Here is a 17,615-nt window from a genome sequence, read left to right as displayed (position 1 = left end):
CCACACACACACACAAAAAATAGGAATCATGAAGTATATGTATGTAGACACGTGAAAATGTATACATAAAATAGCTAAATGGAGAAAAAGAGTGCAGAATTATAGTATACTTTGTTTACAGCCACTTTAAAATCTATAAGTACATATTGTTTAAGCTTAGAAGAGTCTATATATAGAGGATACAAGTAATTTGCTTGAATGGAGACGTTATAAGTATGTGATGTGAAAATTTGTTTTAAGAATAGAGTTTTTCCTTAAGTTTCTCTCAAAGAACTGAACTTGTTCATAGTCGTGCAGGCATTCACAGTGCCGTCATGTGAGGCTGAATGCTGCTGCTACACTCGTGTGCCCAGCCAGTTGACATGACTTTTGGGGCTCCTGAGCCCCAGGAGAGGGCAAACTTGATCTGTTAGGAGGAAAACAATGATGGTGACTTACTGGGAAACTTACTTCATCCTCCTGATTTATTTTTAGATCCGGGTATAAGTTGGCCAGTTGTATCAATGACTAAGTGTTTTAGGTTCCAGATTATGTCTTCTGTAGCCGTCTTCTGATATTTGGGAAGCTTATTTGGCTTGAGAAAGCGAAGGAAAAGAGCAAAGGAAAGAATTTTCAAAGAATTCTTTTTTTATTACTACTCAGCACTTGGACTGCAACAGAAAAAGGTTAGGAAGGTGGGGGAAAAAATAATAGTTGGCACAGACTACGTATCAAGCCCTGGCCAAAGTATATGGATTTAACTCTAGCTTCTCAAAGTGACCTCAGGAGGTAAGTTCTGTTATTATCCCCATTTTACAGATGACTAGAGGCACAACCATACAGTATAAGGTGCCCAAATTTTCCCAGCTATGAAGTGGCAGGGCTGGGATCTGAACCCAGGCAGTCTAGTTCCTGTGTCTGTGGCCTTAACCACTGTGCGATAATGGATATATTAAGCTCTGTTTTCTAAGGTGAATATAGAATCACTTGTTTTAGATTATTTTACAAGCAATTTAGATTATTTATTTACAACCAATTTGGAGTTGGTTTGGTTGTACCCTTATGGATAAGCACAGGAATTATGTGGAAGTTGTTTTTCTTTCCCCAGGGTCCCTTCCAACTTGTGTTTCTGGGACTTTATATATACACTTAGGTAGAGAGAGTGAATCTAACTTATTTTGGACTGTAACACTTGTTCAGGACCAAACCTATGATTAATTAAATGATTTTATTTCCTAGGCTATGCTAACAGAGATTGAGCACAAGGTTGCCTCTCTGTTAGAGAATTGCAAAGATCAGGGCCTGGGAGACAGCGGAGCCACTCAACAGGAAGCTGAAGCACTTTCCTTGAAACTAAAAACCGTGAAGTGCAATTTGGAAAAAGTCCAGATGATGCTGCAGGAGAAATACAGCGAGAACCAGGTAAAATATGACTGTGTATAAACATGTAGGTAGATACATGCATATGGTAGATCCATCAGCAAAGAGCTCTGGGTGGAGGTAAGGAAACAACTACAGAGGAATTACAGTAAGTAAGGAAGAATTATGCCTCTTAAAACTGTAAGGCTTGGGCTTCCCTGGTGGCGCAGTGGTTGAGAATCTGCCTGCTAATGCACGGGACACGGGTTCGAGCCCTGGTCTGGGAAGATCCCACTTGCCACGGAGCAGCTGGGCCCGTGAGCCACAACTACTGAGCCTGCGCATCTGGAGCCTGTGCTGCGCAACAAGAGAGGCCGCGATAGTGAGAGGCCCGTGCACCGCGATGAAGAGTGGCCCCCGCTTGCCACAACTAGAGAAAGCCCTCGCGCAGAAACGAAGACCCAACACAGCAAAAATAAATAATTAATAAACTCCTACCCCCAACATCTTCTTTAAAAAAAAAAAAAAAAAAAAAACTGTAAGGCTTGGTTCCACTGGCTTTTGTCATTGGTTTCATTTTGCTGTGTAGTTTTCCCATCTAGGTTGTCTTTAGTGATGGTGTTGGTTTGGCTAGAGTTGGTTTGACTGGGTTGATTGTTCTTGCTGATCATGAGCTCTCTGTAAGCCTTCTTCATAAAAGAAGGATATATTTTAAAGGAATTGTGTGACTCTGATTGACTGGAAAAATGAAGCCTTTATAGATAAGATTAAAATTTGACAATCAGAAACACAAAACCTGTTTCCAGGGTACTTTTTGTTATTCATTTATAAATATTCACATATACTGATGAAAGTATCATACAGCTAAAGTGTGCTGTGACTTTTAAAAGCATTCTGTGTATATAAATGCAAATGTTCATTTTGTGAGTAGGATCTTACTATGTAAGATTTGCATTCATACTTATGAGTTGGTGGTTTCTACTTAAGAGGGCTTACATTCACAGAAATAAGATTGGCTACAAATACACAGGCTGTATGGATCCCCTTTTATCTTAATATGTTCTCTCTCTTTTAAAACAACTACTTATGTTTTAGACACAGGGGAAATTTGAGTTCATAAGCATAATACCATGTCTGTTTTTTATATCTGTTTCACTTTGTCCTCAGTAAAAAAGTGCAATAGATTTCCTAGCTTTTAGTAACTCATTGGATGAGTTAAGTTGAGGAATGATAAAACGACCACTTCATCAAACATAGTGGTTTTTGAAGTTATTATGAAATAAGTACATTAAACCGTAGTGTATAATTATTGTAATTAACAAAATACAGTCATTTACTTCACATAAAACTTTTCCACTGTGTAGTCGCATTATTAGAATTGAAATAGGTCACCATTTTAAATAAATAGTCTGCCATAATAAAATGTTTTGCAGCATTCTACCATGCTAAAGAAATCTTCCGAGCATCAGAAAGTTCTCCAACCAGATAACCTTTCTGAATTTGAATCTATTGTAACTGAAAGGCCACAGTTCAGCAGACAAAAAGATTTCCAGCAGCAACAGGTAATTTCAGCCCCGAACAGTTATAAAGATAAGAATAAAGCTTTCTGTATGGAATTTCCCATTGAACTAAATACTGAAAGGCCATTGGAGTGTTTTCTTACGTGACTGAATAGAAAGTGTGATGTGTGAGTGTTCCTGTGTGTGCAGCAGCTCTGAGTTTTGAGCATTAACTGCAGTAGCTGCTTTGCTTTCATCTGTTACAGTTGGGGATACTGGAACTTGGCTGCCTTATAAACTTGCATCTTATATCAAACTAAGCAAATATCTTTAGGGTGAACTTACCTCTGTAACTGCAACACTTCTTTCCCTATTGTTTCAAAATGTGTTAGGATATTCTTGGTGGTTTTCCATGTGTGTAGCATATATTTAACAATACTTGGTCATTGTGTGAATATTTTAAATAAGTTTTTGAAAAATAAAAGTTAACGAGAACAAGCAAGAAAGAAAGAGTAATAGTAAATAATGATTTAGGAAGTGATTCCAAATCAGCTGATCTCAACAGAAGAAACCCTTGGGTACTAATTGAAAACCTTGATTGATTGGACTATTTGAATCTTATTCAATTATAGGTTCTGGAGTTAAAACCAATGGAACAGAAAGATTTAATCAAATTCATAGAATTTAATGCTAACAAAATATGGCCTCAGTATTGCCAACATGATAAAGATACAACTCAGACATCATCTGTGAGGTAAAATATTTTTAAAGAATCGGACATTCGGTAGTATTGTGGTTGGGAGAGTTAACAGTGTTTCTTTCAATATCACTTATAAAACATTGTCTGAATGTAATAAAATTTTTGCACGTTGATTATTCGTTTCACCTTCTGTTTTCCCTTAAAAACAGTAAGGCATCTAGCCCTGAAAATGATGCTCCAGACTTGTTCTTGTCAACCCAGGGCCAAAGTGGAGATAAATGGCAATATTTACATCATGAACTTTCATCAAAAGTTCGGCTTCCTCTACCTCAGCTTGTGCAGCCCCAGGTCAGTGTGTATGTGCACACAGTGTAAATAAGTGTGTTTACCTTTGAAAATCCAGCGAGCATTCATTAAACACACATGTATGTTCTGCATTATTTTCAAAAAGCAGTTTATTTATTTTCAGAAGGTAAAGATGCCAGGTGGATTTTCTTACTTAGCTGTCCTCTTTTCATCTTCCTGGAAATCTGCATTAAGTGCTTCCCTTTCGTGCTTCTATAGCACGCTGGGCTTCCCTGATCATAGCTCTTACTATTCTATACACCTGCGTACTTGTCTGCATTCCCCATTAGATGGCATGAGAAGAAAGACCATGTCTGCCTGATTCACGTTTGAGTGCCTGGCACAGTAATAACTGGAACATCAAAAAATCTTGGTTACTATATGTTGAATGAATAAAGGAATGAATAATATATGTAAAAAATACTTTGAAAATGATACGTTGCTGTATGAGTGTCATTCATGCATCAAAATATTATTTGGCATCTGCAGTGTGCTGGCCCCTATGCCAATGGTACCTGTCTATAGGTATTCTCACCAGCACAACTTATCACACCTGATTATTGCCATTACAAGGGTTTATTCATACTGTGCCAGCTACTGATGGATGTCTCTCTAAACAGGGAGCCCATGAGCAGAATAGCACTGTTGCTCCCAGAAATCAAGCTTCTGCCTTTAACTTTGCACTCAAACTGCCGGGGCAAAGGTTTTCAGTGGTTTCCCAATTCCCCAATCTGGTGGGAACTTTTCCGTTCTCTTCTACTCTACCAAGAACCTTATTTGACCAATTAAATTTGAATCAAATTCATTGGTAGGACTTTAGTCTTGGTTTCTCCTTGTCATATACACTATAACATGTAATATATCATTCTTTTTCCAGCAATGGAATAACATCCCTTGTTCTCCACCCTTCCACCCCAGCGGAGTCATCTACCATCCCATCCTGTTCCTTTATATATGTTAGTTTTCCAATTTGGGAAAGAAATTAACTCTGAATCATTCTCCCTTCTGATGTCACAGCTCATTTTCAGTACTTATTTAGTTTTTCAATAACAATTCAAGATGCACATCTGTCCCTGGAGGTGACTGTATTCTATTCTAAGAGTTGGCTGTATGCCAGGAGTCTACCAATAAATGGGAAAAGAAACAGCTAACCTTGGAACACAGATAGATAGCATCCTTACAAATTGAAAGATTAGTGGTTTTATTCTATTTTTCAAATTATACTTTGTTTCCCCTCGTTTTGTTATCTAAATGGACCCTCAAATGTCTGTGTAAAGCCTGTCATGACTTTTCAAAGCTGTCCAAAATATTTAAATTTTAATTTAATTATTTTTTTCTTATAAATGACAAGATAGACAAAAAACACTTTCCAAGAAGGTAAACTTGGAAGATAGCATGTTAAGGCATTTTTGATGTTTTATGTTAACATTCACAGGATCTCAAACTCTTTGTAATATGGCTTCCCTTTTTCAAATAGGTTGCCACAAATATGAGTATTCTACCCAGTGTGAGTATATATAACTTTAGATATCCAACAACTGAAGAACTGAAGACTTATACCACCCAGCTTGAAGACCTCCGTCAAGAAGCAAATAATCTTCAGACACAGGTAGCAGCTGCATGTTATATATTTTCCTCATTGCAATAGCAAAAATGAGGGGAGATGTGATATTGTAAATTGGTCGTAATTTTCTTTACTGAACAAGTAATAGGACACATAATGGAATGAGGCCTAGAATTGCAAATAGGATTTATCTCTCTTACTGAGTCTGGTAAATTTGGTAGTGGTTGCGTAGAATACCATGTGCATAGGCTTCTAAACCTGAGTCCAGGATTGGCAGGAACAAAGGTCTTGATTGATTAGTACTGTCTGCAGTGGGGCTCTGGGATTGCAAGGGTGAGAAGGGAGGGAGGGAGTAGCTGCAAGGTTTCCAACCTTGAGTAGGCTTAACACTGAAGCGGTGTGCGGGATAGCTTAGGTACCCATCAAAGAACAGGGCAGGAAACAGCCCAAATTGGGGTAATCAGTAGCTTCGGCAGGCTCCTAATTTACTTATAGTCACCATGCCGTACCATGCCTACCTTTAAGATGTTGTACCTTTTTCTAATGAACCCTTCAACCTTCTTGACTTCTTTTCCTTCTCCAGGCCATACTTGATTTCATTAACCCACTTTCTCCTATGTTAAAATATGGGAGGTGGAGAACAGTGGAAAGAAGGATAGTGTGATTTATCTGGGACCACGCTTCCACCTGGATGGCCCCACTAAAGAAGTCCTTCATCTTTTGATTTATCTTTTAATTCCATTCAGTAGTCAGCTTACTACCTACCACTGAGTTTCTTAAACTTGTTTCTCTCAGAGTTAACATCTTAATTTTATTTATTTATTCTGCCACCTAGTTCACAATGCATTTGAAATGACTAATTATAAAAAAAAAGCATAACGTAAATTGTAAACTATAATGGAAACCAGGGAAAATGTAGGCTTAGGAAGGCGAAGAATCTTAGTGATTTTTATTTTTCCTTTTCTCCTCTTGATTTAGGAAAACGTGTCAGAAGAAACATATGCAAATTTGGATAAGAAATTACTTGAACTCTTTCTGACCCTCAGTCAGTGCCTGGGCAGTGTGGAGGAGATGCTGCAGACCCCTTGGCTCTTGAGAGGGGATGTCGCTGCTCAGCAGGTGCACTACGAGGTAGGGAGCATCCATCAAGCCCATGTGTTGGCCATTACCCCAGGCAGCCCACTAGTTAACTAGAGCCGAAACCTCTCAGGGTCAGACCCTGTTCACAGTGTCTTTCTTCCTCTCCACTTTGCAGACTCTGGCTCTTGAGTTGAAAAAACTTTGCTTAGCTATGAGTGACAAGAAGAATGATATTTCAAAAGCCATGACTTGGCCTGGCAAGAACACCAGCCTGTTCCTTGACTGTTTTGATAACCTCCACGTCTACCTGGAGCACATCCAGGCTACAGCTGCCTCTAGGAGCAAGTCCCTGAAAGCTGGCCTCGACTATAACCGCAGTTATCAGGTATGGGTCTGGGCGCTTGGCTGCTTTGGCACTGTTTTAGGTCATCGCATGGACCTCTAATTTCCATTCATTCCTATTCCTGGCAGTATTCATGAGTGGGAATTGCTAAGGAAAGCGATGACACTCTTTCCGTGAAGGTCTTTAAGTTAGTTCAGAAGCTGCTCCTGGTGGGAGACCATTTGAAAGTGAGGTCCTTTCCAAACTCTCGGGTGTGAATCTGTTAGGTTGAGCTAAAGTAATGTTTCTTTCCTGCATTACATTCAGCCACTTAAAGAGCATCACCTGGCAGGATTTCTAGGTAAGGGGAGCCATTACAGTTTTTGAGCAAAGGAATGACAGTCCATGTACATCTCCGGCAGACCCAGCTGGCAGTTGTCTACTGGGGATTAGAGCAGAGGCTTGAGGCAGGTGGACTAGTTAGGAAGCTACTAAAAACTATCTAATGAGAGAGAAATGAAACAGAACATCACTTAGGAAGGAGTCTTGCCGATAAAATCAAACCTGAATCTGATCAAGCCTCTAGAATCCAGGTCAAATAGACACAAGGGAGGAACAGGTTGAGCGGCACCAAGGGAATGCAGTCAGCCAGGCCCAGGCAGCGGCAAGCTGCATAGAATGTGTGTATATGTGCTTTTTTCCACGACCAGCCCGCCACCCCAACAGCAAAAAATCCAAAAAAAAAAAAAAACAAAAAAAGAGAGAGATGGGCAGGGAGCCTGCAGATTACAAGGGACTTAAGACACTTGTTAATCCGTTGCAGCCTATTGGACCTCATTTAGATCCCAGTTCCAACAAGCCAAAAAGGAAAAAGTATAGGCAATTAGAGAAATGTGGACCCTGCCTAGACAGTTAATAATACTAAGGAATTATTATTGATTTGTAGTATTTTTAAAGGGAGGAATCTTTATCTTTTAGGAAATAACGTACTGAAACATATACTAGTAAAATAATATGATATCTGGGATTTGCTTCCAAATATTCTGAGGGAAGGAAGGTTAGGTACAGTTGAGAAAGCTCAGGGGAGGGTGCAGAAGACAGACGACCAGCCCCAAATCGGTAATTGTTAAAGCTGGATGGGTGTTAGTAATGCAGGGATTCCTCCTATTTTGGCATATGTTTGAAATTTCTTATAGTACAGAAACTGAAGGACAACTGAATTTTTAAAAAGGTACTGACGGCCTAAGTGAGATTCTCACTGTTTCCTGCATTTATCTTTTTATACAGAATGAAATAAAGCGATTATATGATCAACTTATTAAGAATAAAACCTCCTTACAACAGTCTCTGAATGAAATTAGTGGCCAGAGTATTGATGAACAGCTTCAGGTAATCAAGTCAAAATAATTCAAACTGACTTAACCTTGAACCAGAGAGTCTTGTGTATAAGCTGTGTTTCTGAATCACTTCCCGAAATGTAAGTTTGTTTAGTGTTGGGAAGGGTATTGAGAAATGAAACCCTCACCCTCTTTGTAGGAGTTGCCAATTAGTCCAGCATCTAGGGATCATTTGGCTACATATCAAAACTTTAAGCCTAAATGCTCTTCCAGACAGCAGCTCTTTCACTCCATTTATCCAGCAAGTATTAATTGAGGACCTGCTATGTTCAGGCACTTCTCTAGGTACTAGACTTGCACTTATCCTAAAGAAAAAGGCAAGTGCATAAAGATAAATATGTTTATGAATATTCAAGGATGGACCTAGCTGCACTGCTTGAATTAAAGACTCTAAATAGCCCAAAAGTCCATTAAGAGCAGACTGTTGCAAAAGCGGTGAGCAGCCTTACAATGGCATACTAAATGTCCGTTTAAAAGGCTCCAGATACATTTGTACTGCTGTGAAGAGATGCTGAGGAGCTGATAAGTGAGGAATGCAAATTGCAGAACACAATGATGTGTGCACTCTGTTGTGTTTCAGGATGTGCACTATACCTCTACTCAGTACATGCTTTGAACACATTAGGAACAAAGTGTCAACTGTGGATCTTTGGGGAGAATGGAGAGGAGAGAAGTGGGACTTTCACTTTTCCCTTCATTCTTTTCTATACTGTTTAATTCTTTTTAAATGAATACGTAGACTCCTTATTAAAGGGTTTTACTTTTTTGTATTGTCTCTCTCGCTTTAGAAAGCAGATGCCTATACAGTGGATCTGCAGAACTCTGAGAGCCGAGTGGCCAAACTAAGAGACGAAGGGGAGAGGCTTCATTTACCTTCTGTTCTACTCCAGGAGGTTTACAAATTAGAGGTATGTCTGAGCAGAAGACATAACTATGAATTATAAAGAGTATTACTCTTATAATTTACTCTCCGTGAATTACTATGATCGTAAAGAGTAAGACGTTTTTCTTCTACCAGGGGAATTTAGGTATGTTCTTCATTTGGGTTATTTTCATGGTTGGGTGGAAGAGTCTGTGCACACCTGCTCTTTCTTTGCAGGATGTACTTGACAGAATGTGGGGAATCCTGAGAGCCAGGTACACAAAACTCGGCAGCCCTTTCATCACTGAGAGCCAGCAAGATGCTTTGTTGCAAGGCATGGCAGAACTGGTGAATATCGGAAAGGAAAATCTTGCTCATGACCACTTACAACAAACCAAAAGTAAAGTTGCCTTACAGGCTCAAATACAAAATCACAAGGTAAGACACGTGGGTCAGATCACCTTTTCATAGACTTTAAGTTTTTCTGAGTGTGAATTAAGAGCATCCGTTTTCTTCCTTGGTGAAATTTACATCATTCCTTCATTCTTTTAACAAACATCTATTACAGTGCTCAGTGTGTACCAGGAACCCTGCTAAACTCGTAAGAATAGGATTGTGAGTGAAAACAGACATAGTTCCTAATATTTATGGAGCTTTCAGTTGATTGAGAAGACATATTTGTCAAGGAGTCATTCAAACAAATTTAAAATTAAACTTGGCATACACACTTTAAGAACATTTAATAGAGGGAATTGAATTCGGGAGTTAGGAGAGGCTTTGAGAACTGAAATCAAAAGAAATATTTAAATTACATAAATGTACGTCTAGCGTAATGCTACAATAAATCCTTCTGTTTTCCATTCATTTCATTAAACAAAACCTCATGATCATCAACGAGAGATATGCAGTAATTAAGTGCTGATAATAAAAATGTATAAGACAAGGCTTCCCTGGTGGCGCAGTGGTTGAGAGTCCGCCTGCCGATGCAGGGGACACGGGTTCGTGCCCTTGTCTGGGAAGGTCCCACATGCCGCGGAGCAGCAGGGCCCGTGAGCCGTGGCCACTGAGCCTGCACGTTCGGAGCCTGTGCTCCACAGCAGTAGGGGCCACAACAGTGAGAGGCCCACGTAATGCAAAAAAAAAAAAAAAAAAAAAAAAATGTATAAGACAGAGTTCCTGCCTTCAATAAGCTGAAGTCTAGGCTTTTGATTAAGTAGACCTTAGTTTAGTCTAAGAAAAATTCAGAGGTAAATATTGTATAAAAGATGGCGGAGAAGAGGAGAAAATATATTAACTGATATATACAATGTGTCAGACCTTATGCTAAATGCTTTTATAAACCCGTCTATGTATCCTTTTCAAGGAACAAGAGAAGAGATTCACCTAGTAAGTCCCCCCCAAACAACTAGAGGCGGCAGCCAACTATAAATAGAGAGACATGTGAAGGAAAGCCTTCCTCTTTAAAGGTCTTAAAGTGCTATTCTGGGAGCTTTTACCAACCAGAATCCCAATAGACCCCATCAGCGAATTCCTTTTAGTTAACTATTTTATTGTGTAGAAGTTAGAACCAGAGTTTAGGAACCCCTGGCTATTGAATATGTGAGTTTCTTGGGCTCACACAAGTATCCATCCAATTTATCATCTTGAAACTAATTAGCCACATCAGTGGCTTTACCACTTTTTGTAAAGTTTCTTAAAACTTGGAATAACTGATATAGGAAGATCTCACTGGAAATTTAAATTGACTAATTAATAATGTTTGCCCTTTAATATGGACTATTTTGTGGAAAATATTACCTAGGGTAATTTTTCTTTGTGATTTGTTAAAATTCCATTCATACTCAAGGACTATGGTCAAATAGACAATTTTTATTTTGTTTTCTCGTGTGTTTGACTCTACATGGCTGTCCAGGGATTTTGGATTAAAAAGTAAATGACACTATAACATGTTGAAGTAACTTGAATTTTAAGATTTTTCACAATGTAAAAATAAATAAATACTAAAATCTTCCTCATTTCCCAGCTTTTTTTCCAGAAGCTTGTTGCTGACATGCTGTTGATCCAAACATACTCCAACAAAATGTTTCCTTCTTTATTGCAAAAGAAAGAGACATTTTGGGCAGAACAAGTAAAGGAGGTTAAATTACTAGAAGAAAAGTCACACCAGTGTGGAATAAAGCTGCAAAGTTTATTGCAGGTATGTGGCTTTCATAAATTTTGTACTTAAGCCAGGAATTCTGGATTTTCAGTCATCACCTCTAGGTTCGAAAACAAGTATCTGATTATTATTAAGCAGTAGTTAAGTGGGAACCAGCAGCGAGGAATGTGGAGAATCCTGTTCCAGCTCTGACTGCTACTCCCGGAATGAAATATTAGCTGAGATTTCTTACATGTTGGTTAGGGATGGCACAGCATCTTTCTACCTTCGAGGTTTGTGTACAAATAAACAAAATGGAAAGCACTTTGAGATCTTGAATGAGATCATTTGATGAAATAGTCAGTGGTTCAGAAATTGTGCATCCCAAAGAGGACAAGCCCAGATGTTCTGTTGCTGAAGTGGATTCATGACAGTCCTGTCCCGATTCAAAGAAAAAAATTAAGCTTACATAAAGCTCTTTCTCAATTTTAAGGTTTATTTCCCCTTTAACTTCTTAAACACGGTGGATGTTAGCACATAAAGGAAATAAACAAAAAACAAAGAAATATTCAACTTTTTAAAACATTTTATTTTCTTTTTGGCTGCATTGAGTCTTCGTTGCTGCATGCAGGCTTTCTCTAGTTGCAGTGAGCGGGGGCTACTCTTCATTGCAGTGCATGGACTTCTCATCACAGTGGCTTCTCTTGTTGTGGAGCATGGGCTCTAGGCTCACGGGCTTCAGTAGTTGTGACACGTGGGCTCAGTAGTTGTGGCTCGCGGGCTCTAGAGCGCAGGCTCAGTAGTTGTGGCGCACGGGCTTAGTTGCTCCGCGACATGTGGGATCAAACCTGTGTCCCCTGCACTGGCAGGCAGATTCCTAACCACTGTGCCACCAGGAAAGTTCCAATATTCAACTTTTTAATGTGATAATAAGCTATAGTATTATTTTATGCTAATAAAAGTAATTTTCTAGTTAGTGTGTCAAGTTGATATTTATAGTAATAGTTCATTGTATTTTAAAAAAAAGACTCCATGAGGGACTTCCCTGGCAGTCCAGTGGTTAAGACTCCATGCTTCCACTGCAGGGGGCACAGGTTTACTCCCTGGTCAGGGAACTAAGATCCCACATGCCCTGTGGCACAGCCAAATAAATAATAAATAAGTTAAAAAAAAAAAAAAGACTCCATGAACCCAGTGAGTGCCCCAAACAGCCATGTCACCTGCTGTTGCACTAGCTATGAGAATTACTGAGGTGGTTAATATTCCAGCAGGTAAGAATTTCATGTCCCTAAGTCAGCTCTATAGAGTGCTGAGACCCTAGGGGTGGGCTTCTATGGAAATGGAGAGAGCTAGGACAAGGCAGACTCAGGCTAAGGCAGTAGTTACTCCCCTGATGAAGCGTAAGCCCGTAACTTCTCAAACAGCTTCTTCAAGCGGCACGGCAGGGTCACGGTTTGGGTCATGTTTGTTGGGTAATGTTCGTCGGACTGGGGGTTGGAGCAGGGAGCATTGGGAGCAGCCTAACAGAAGCTTCTGTTGAAAAAGACTTTACAAGTTAGCCCCTTCCTTTCCAAGTAAGAGAAAGGCTCTGAGGTCTCCACAGAGGTATATATGCTGAGAGTATCGCTTTAAATTAATCCTATTATTCCCTACTCGATTTGATGAGACAAGCATAAAACCCTAATACCAACTGGATTTTTTAAAACCTTCTCCACAAAGCAGTGGAAGTGGCGTTGTTTCCCACCAGACACTGAGCTCTTACTCGGGTGGATTATATCTCAGAAACCCCTGGAATCTGTGCTTTAATTTTGTACGGTCTCAGAGTTCATCTTTGTTTTTAGGATTAATTTTGTCATTATCTGGAACTACTCTAGAAAAAGCCTCCTGCTGATCATGTGTTCTTAATTCTTTAGAAATGGGAAGAATTTGATGAAAACTATGCATCTCTTGAAAAGGACCTGGAAATTCTTGTATCTACGTTGCCCTCTGTGAGTTTGGTGGAAGAGACAGAGGAAAGATTAATGGAAAGGATTTCATTTTACCAGGTATTTTGCTTCCACTTAAGCTGTCAAAGTCATTGTCTGTAGCACTTTGTGTTTTTATTGTGTTTTGGCTAAATTACTTGACGTTGAAGGTGAATGATTTGAATTGAAATGAAATATCATTCCTCATACAACTCATATACATATTTGGGGAAACTGCAGATTTACTTGTGGGCTTCTTGGCCATAACCATGTGTCTGACGTGGGGTCAGGACCTTGGTTTGAGTCCTGGCTCTCACTTATCACTTCGTCAACTTTCTGTCCCTAAGCCTCAGTGTCTTTATCTGTAGCATGTAGGTAACCAAACTGGTGCTACCAGTCTCTGGAGGTGGATGTCAGTGGGTGGGGACATGAGCTAAAGTATGGGAAGAACTTTGTAAACCACGGGCCTCTGAACATGTTTTTAGTTTTATGACAACAGTGAAGCCCTGACTGGACATAGCCTATGAGACAAACAATAATCTGTTACCTGCCACCAGCGTTATAAAGAGACTTCAAACTTGAAATTTTTTCTTGTGTAATGTTTGATATTGTTATTATCAAAGTCTCTGTGTCTCAAATTTCAATGCCATAGAAAAGATAAAACCTTAAAATGGTTTTCAAGTGGTGTTTAGAACGTGACCAACAAGATAAAAACAAGGTTTAAATATTTTCAGCAGAAACTGAAAATACTTAGTTTTAACTTTAGAATGTATGTGGTCAGAATCTGAGTTGTGCAGCTAGAGGTTGCTATCAAATATCAACTTTAAAACGTCAAAGGCAGGTTTGTTGCTAGACCAGACTGGATGGAAGAAGGCATGGAATACTTGGCAGGGTCCCACCATTCCTTGGAGGCACTTAAGCTCCTGTAAGGAACATTTTCCAGAGGCTGGAATGCTGTAGTTATGCTCTCTAGGTGTCTTGAAAGCTGCCATTGATCTCTTTGCCATCTTGTCATATTGAGTCGAACTCAGAGATAAAGCTGCTCTTTAATTCTTTGTTAGCCTAGGGGTGCAGAAGGTGCCATCTGAACAGCTGAAAGAATGCAGCTGAAAACAGATCGGTTTTAAACCTTATTATATTAAGAAACAGTTCATATTAGCCAACCTGATAGAAGCCTGATTATTTCCCCAAGAGTAGCTGTATACCTTAAACTATAACCTGTGATTCTGTTAAGTTTGAAATATTTTAAAAATAAAAATAATTGTTCTAAGACTTTTAAATACATTTGCCAGACTAAAAGAAGACAGATATCTAGTAAAGCCCATCTCACTGATAGCGTTCCTTATTAGGTCGTTATCGTCTTCTGCGTCATGGAGAGGTTTGTGTGTATCTTGATCAGGGGACGTCTGTGGCCGGGAATGTAGGGTCAGTCCGTTGCATGGCCTCTGGTGTTGAGCAAGCTGTGTTCTAATGCCGGTTGACGCCTCATTGACCGAGTGACCAGTGCAGTCTGACTCCCGTGTATAAAATGGGAAAATTAAAACTTCTCAGATATGAGGGCAACCCATGAAACAATAGCATTTCCATGTAACTGTAACAAAAGATTCTTTTTTTTTCGGTACGCGGGCCTCTCACTGTTGTGGCCTCTCCCGTTGCGGAGCACAGGCTCCGGACGCGCAGGCTCAGTAGCCATGGCTCATGGGCCCAGCCGCTCCACGGCATGTGGGATCCTCCCGGACTGGGGCACGAACCCGTGTCCCCTGCATTGGCAGGCGGGCTCTCAACCACTGAGCCACCAAGGAAGCCCAACAAAAGATATTTTGGAAAAAAAAAAAAAACCACAAAACTTCTCAGAGGTACTCTTAAGATGAAGTGTCTCACACTGAAGCCTTAGAAAATTAGAACCTTTTTTTTTAAAACTAATGTTGGACATTTTATTCTAGCCTGTGGACTCGGGCAGGCAGAAGGGGTTGCAGCTAGGAGTGGTGGAAAGGGCATTGGAGGTAGACTTTTTAATTAATTTTTTTAAAAGCTTAAGTTAATTGGAAAATAGCAAATGTTCTGTTTTGATCATAATTTATTTTTTAAGATTAAATTTAAGTAACTGTCAGGATATGTGTCATTAGCTGAACCCAACTGCAGAAGATAATTGCCTTTGGACAGAGTTCTCTTCAGGGGGTCATTGCATTCGCAGTTCTGAATAATTTTTTTTTTTTCATGAAGTTGAATTAGCAATGTGTTGTTTTCATTTCTTCTTCTAAAATCCTCTTCTTTTCTCCCTCCTGAATCCTTATATCCAGAAGACTCTCAAAATGAGCTTTTCCCCCTACTGTTTGGGTCTAAAAGATGATAAAGAAATGTTTTCTTATTGATCCCCTTCATACTGAGGCCGCAATGTAAAATGCTTCCAGGTGCCCAGGCAGGAGAACAGAAATAAGGGTCACTGACGGGGTGGACAGTTGGAGGGCTGGGGGGACAGTGGTGGAGGAGAAGCCAGGAGAACAGCCTCTTCCAAAGGAGCTTGCTCGAGCTTCCTGTTTTCCCCGAGTCACAGGAAATCTTGATTTCTATGTAAAATTTCTTGAGTTTCAGAATAAGCTTTAGGCCACACAAAACCTCTCTGCAAGCTCAGTGTTCCCTGTAGACCATCACCTTTTTCGTTTCTAAGTGAAAGAAGTAACGATCAGATCTAAATCTGTGAATTTTCATTTTATATTGCATGTATAATCTGTGCAGTAGAAATGCATTGGACACTCTCATTGTGAAAGATAATTAATAATCCATTAATCATGTTTGTTCAGCCAGACTGCAAGAGTCTTGAGGGTTTGGAAAGTGTTACTGTTTCTTCAGCAGCCTGTACTGTAGGTTTTTCATGAAGTATTTGTGAATCATTGACTGGCTGATTTAATTTTTAAATAATTCATTCTATGACTTTATTTTTATTAGCAAATAAAAAGAAACATCGATGAGAAGCATGCCCGGCTTTACCAGACTGTGAATGAAGGCAAACAGCTGGTGGTCTCTGTGAGCTGTCCTGAACTAGAGGGCCAGATTGCAAAACTGGAAGAGCAGTGGTTGTCCCTAAACAAAAAAATTGATCATGAATTACACAGACTACAAACGCTTCTCAAGCATCTGCTCAGGTGTGGTTTCTTAGGGATTGATTGGCATCAGAAAAAGACCTCAGAGGGATTCTGCAGTCAACCAGATTTTACATGCCGTCCCCCTGTTGTACGGTTTTTGACAATCTAAAGCAGCTGAGTCCCTCTTCCAGGCTAAATGGGAACTAGAGGATCTGATGCTAGTTTGCAAGACTCAGAATAATGTGTAATCAGTCCTGTGGAAACTAGGAATTATGTTATAAAGTTACACACATGTTACCTTTATGCCATGATGTTGCTCTTTCCTACACTCTTCCAAAATTTTTTTAAATCTTAAAAATAATTTTAGCTAATGGAATAGTTTGAAAAAGTCTTTGGTGTTCTTCAAAGAATTTTTTTGCTTTAACTGATCAAATCTTTAAAAAAATTTTTTTAAATTTTGTAATTGAAGTATACTTGATTTACAATGTTGTGTTAGTTTCTGGTGTATATAGCAAAGTGATTCATAATACATGTTCAGTAATATGTATTCAGTTATATATATAATACATATATTCTTTTTCATATTCTTTTCCATTGTGGTTTATTATAGGATACTGAATATAGTTCTGTGTGCTTTATAGTAGGACTTTGTTGTTTATCTATTTTATATATAGTAGTATGTATTTGTTAATCCCAAACTCCTAATGTATCCCTCCCCATCCCTTTCCCCTTTGGTGGCCATAAGTTTGTTTTCTATGTCTGTCTCTGTATTGTAAATAAGTTCATTTTTATCATATTTTAGATTCCACATATAAGTGAAACCCTTGAAGAAGGTAGAAAACATAGAACATTTAACCTCATTCTCTTTCCTACCTCTTAGGGAGGCTGTCTTAACCTAAAGAAGTTTAGAAGTTACAAGAGGGACAGCATTATGCTTGGATATTTTCATTCCATCAGATAAATATATTGGCATCCAGCCAATAGCAATTTGCTATTATACAACTTATACCAATGCTGGTTATATTTTTACTGTACACAAATCTATAGAGGATGTCTAATGAATAAAAATAATTTCTGTCCTTACCTGTGGGTTTACTTTTGTATAGCTGTAAAAAACTTTTAAAAGACTATTTTAGACTTTAAAATGCCGCTTTGTTCTTGATTAGTCATTATAGAGTCGTAGAAAATGACAGGAGCATCAGATTTGGGACCTGGGATTAAACAGGGTATAATTCTTTAAAAAATCATGATTTTTCTGAATAATAGGATTGGTGAACACAAGAAAATAAATGGTGAAACAGAAGAAAATATACGGGGGATGCAT

At 39.1% G+C, this 17,615-nt stretch overlaps 1 protein-coding gene across 10 annotated transcripts in view; it reads left to right on the top strand.

Annotated features, from left to right (window-relative positions):
* SYNE2 (spectrin repeat containing nuclear envelope protein 2) overlaps nt 1–17,615 on the top strand; it is a 324,338-nt gene that overhangs the window by 229,162 nt on the left and 77,561 nt on the right. For 9 of the 10 annotated variants that reach the window (XM_067028349.1, XM_067028348.1, XM_067028354.1 and 6 more), the window contains 13 exons: nt 1,219–1,401; nt 2,772–2,900; nt 3,470–3,591; nt 3,747–3,885; nt 5,360–5,491; nt 6,425–6,577; nt 6,702–6,911; nt 8,136–8,237; nt 9,034–9,153; nt 9,345–9,545; nt 11,131–11,304; nt 13,158–13,289; nt 16,155–16,351. In XM_067028349.1, the coding sequence (XP_066884450.1) occupies nt 1,219–1,401; nt 2,772–2,900; nt 3,470–3,591; nt 3,747–3,885; nt 5,360–5,491; nt 6,425–6,577; nt 6,702–6,911; nt 8,136–8,237; nt 9,034–9,153; nt 9,345–9,545; nt 11,131–11,304; nt 13,158–13,289; nt 16,155–16,351 (1,994 nt within the window). Of the gene's footprint in view, nt 1–509; nt 769–1,218; nt 1,402–2,771; nt 2,901–3,469; nt 3,592–3,746; nt 3,886–5,359; nt 5,492–6,424; nt 6,578–6,701; nt 6,912–8,135; nt 8,238–9,033; nt 9,154–9,344; nt 9,546–11,130; nt 11,305–13,157; nt 13,290–16,154; nt 16,352–17,615 lie in introns of those variants that run through there. The other variant, XM_067028357.1, reaches the window with a different exon arrangement.

This window comes from Kogia breviceps, chromosome 3 (genome assembly GCF_026419965.1).
Source record: "Kogia breviceps isolate mKogBre1 chromosome 3, mKogBre1 haplotype 1, whole genome shotgun sequence".
NCBI lineage: Eukaryota > Metazoa > Chordata > Mammalia > Artiodactyla > Physeteridae > Kogia > Kogia breviceps.
This window is presented reverse-complemented; position numbering and strand designations above follow the sequence as displayed.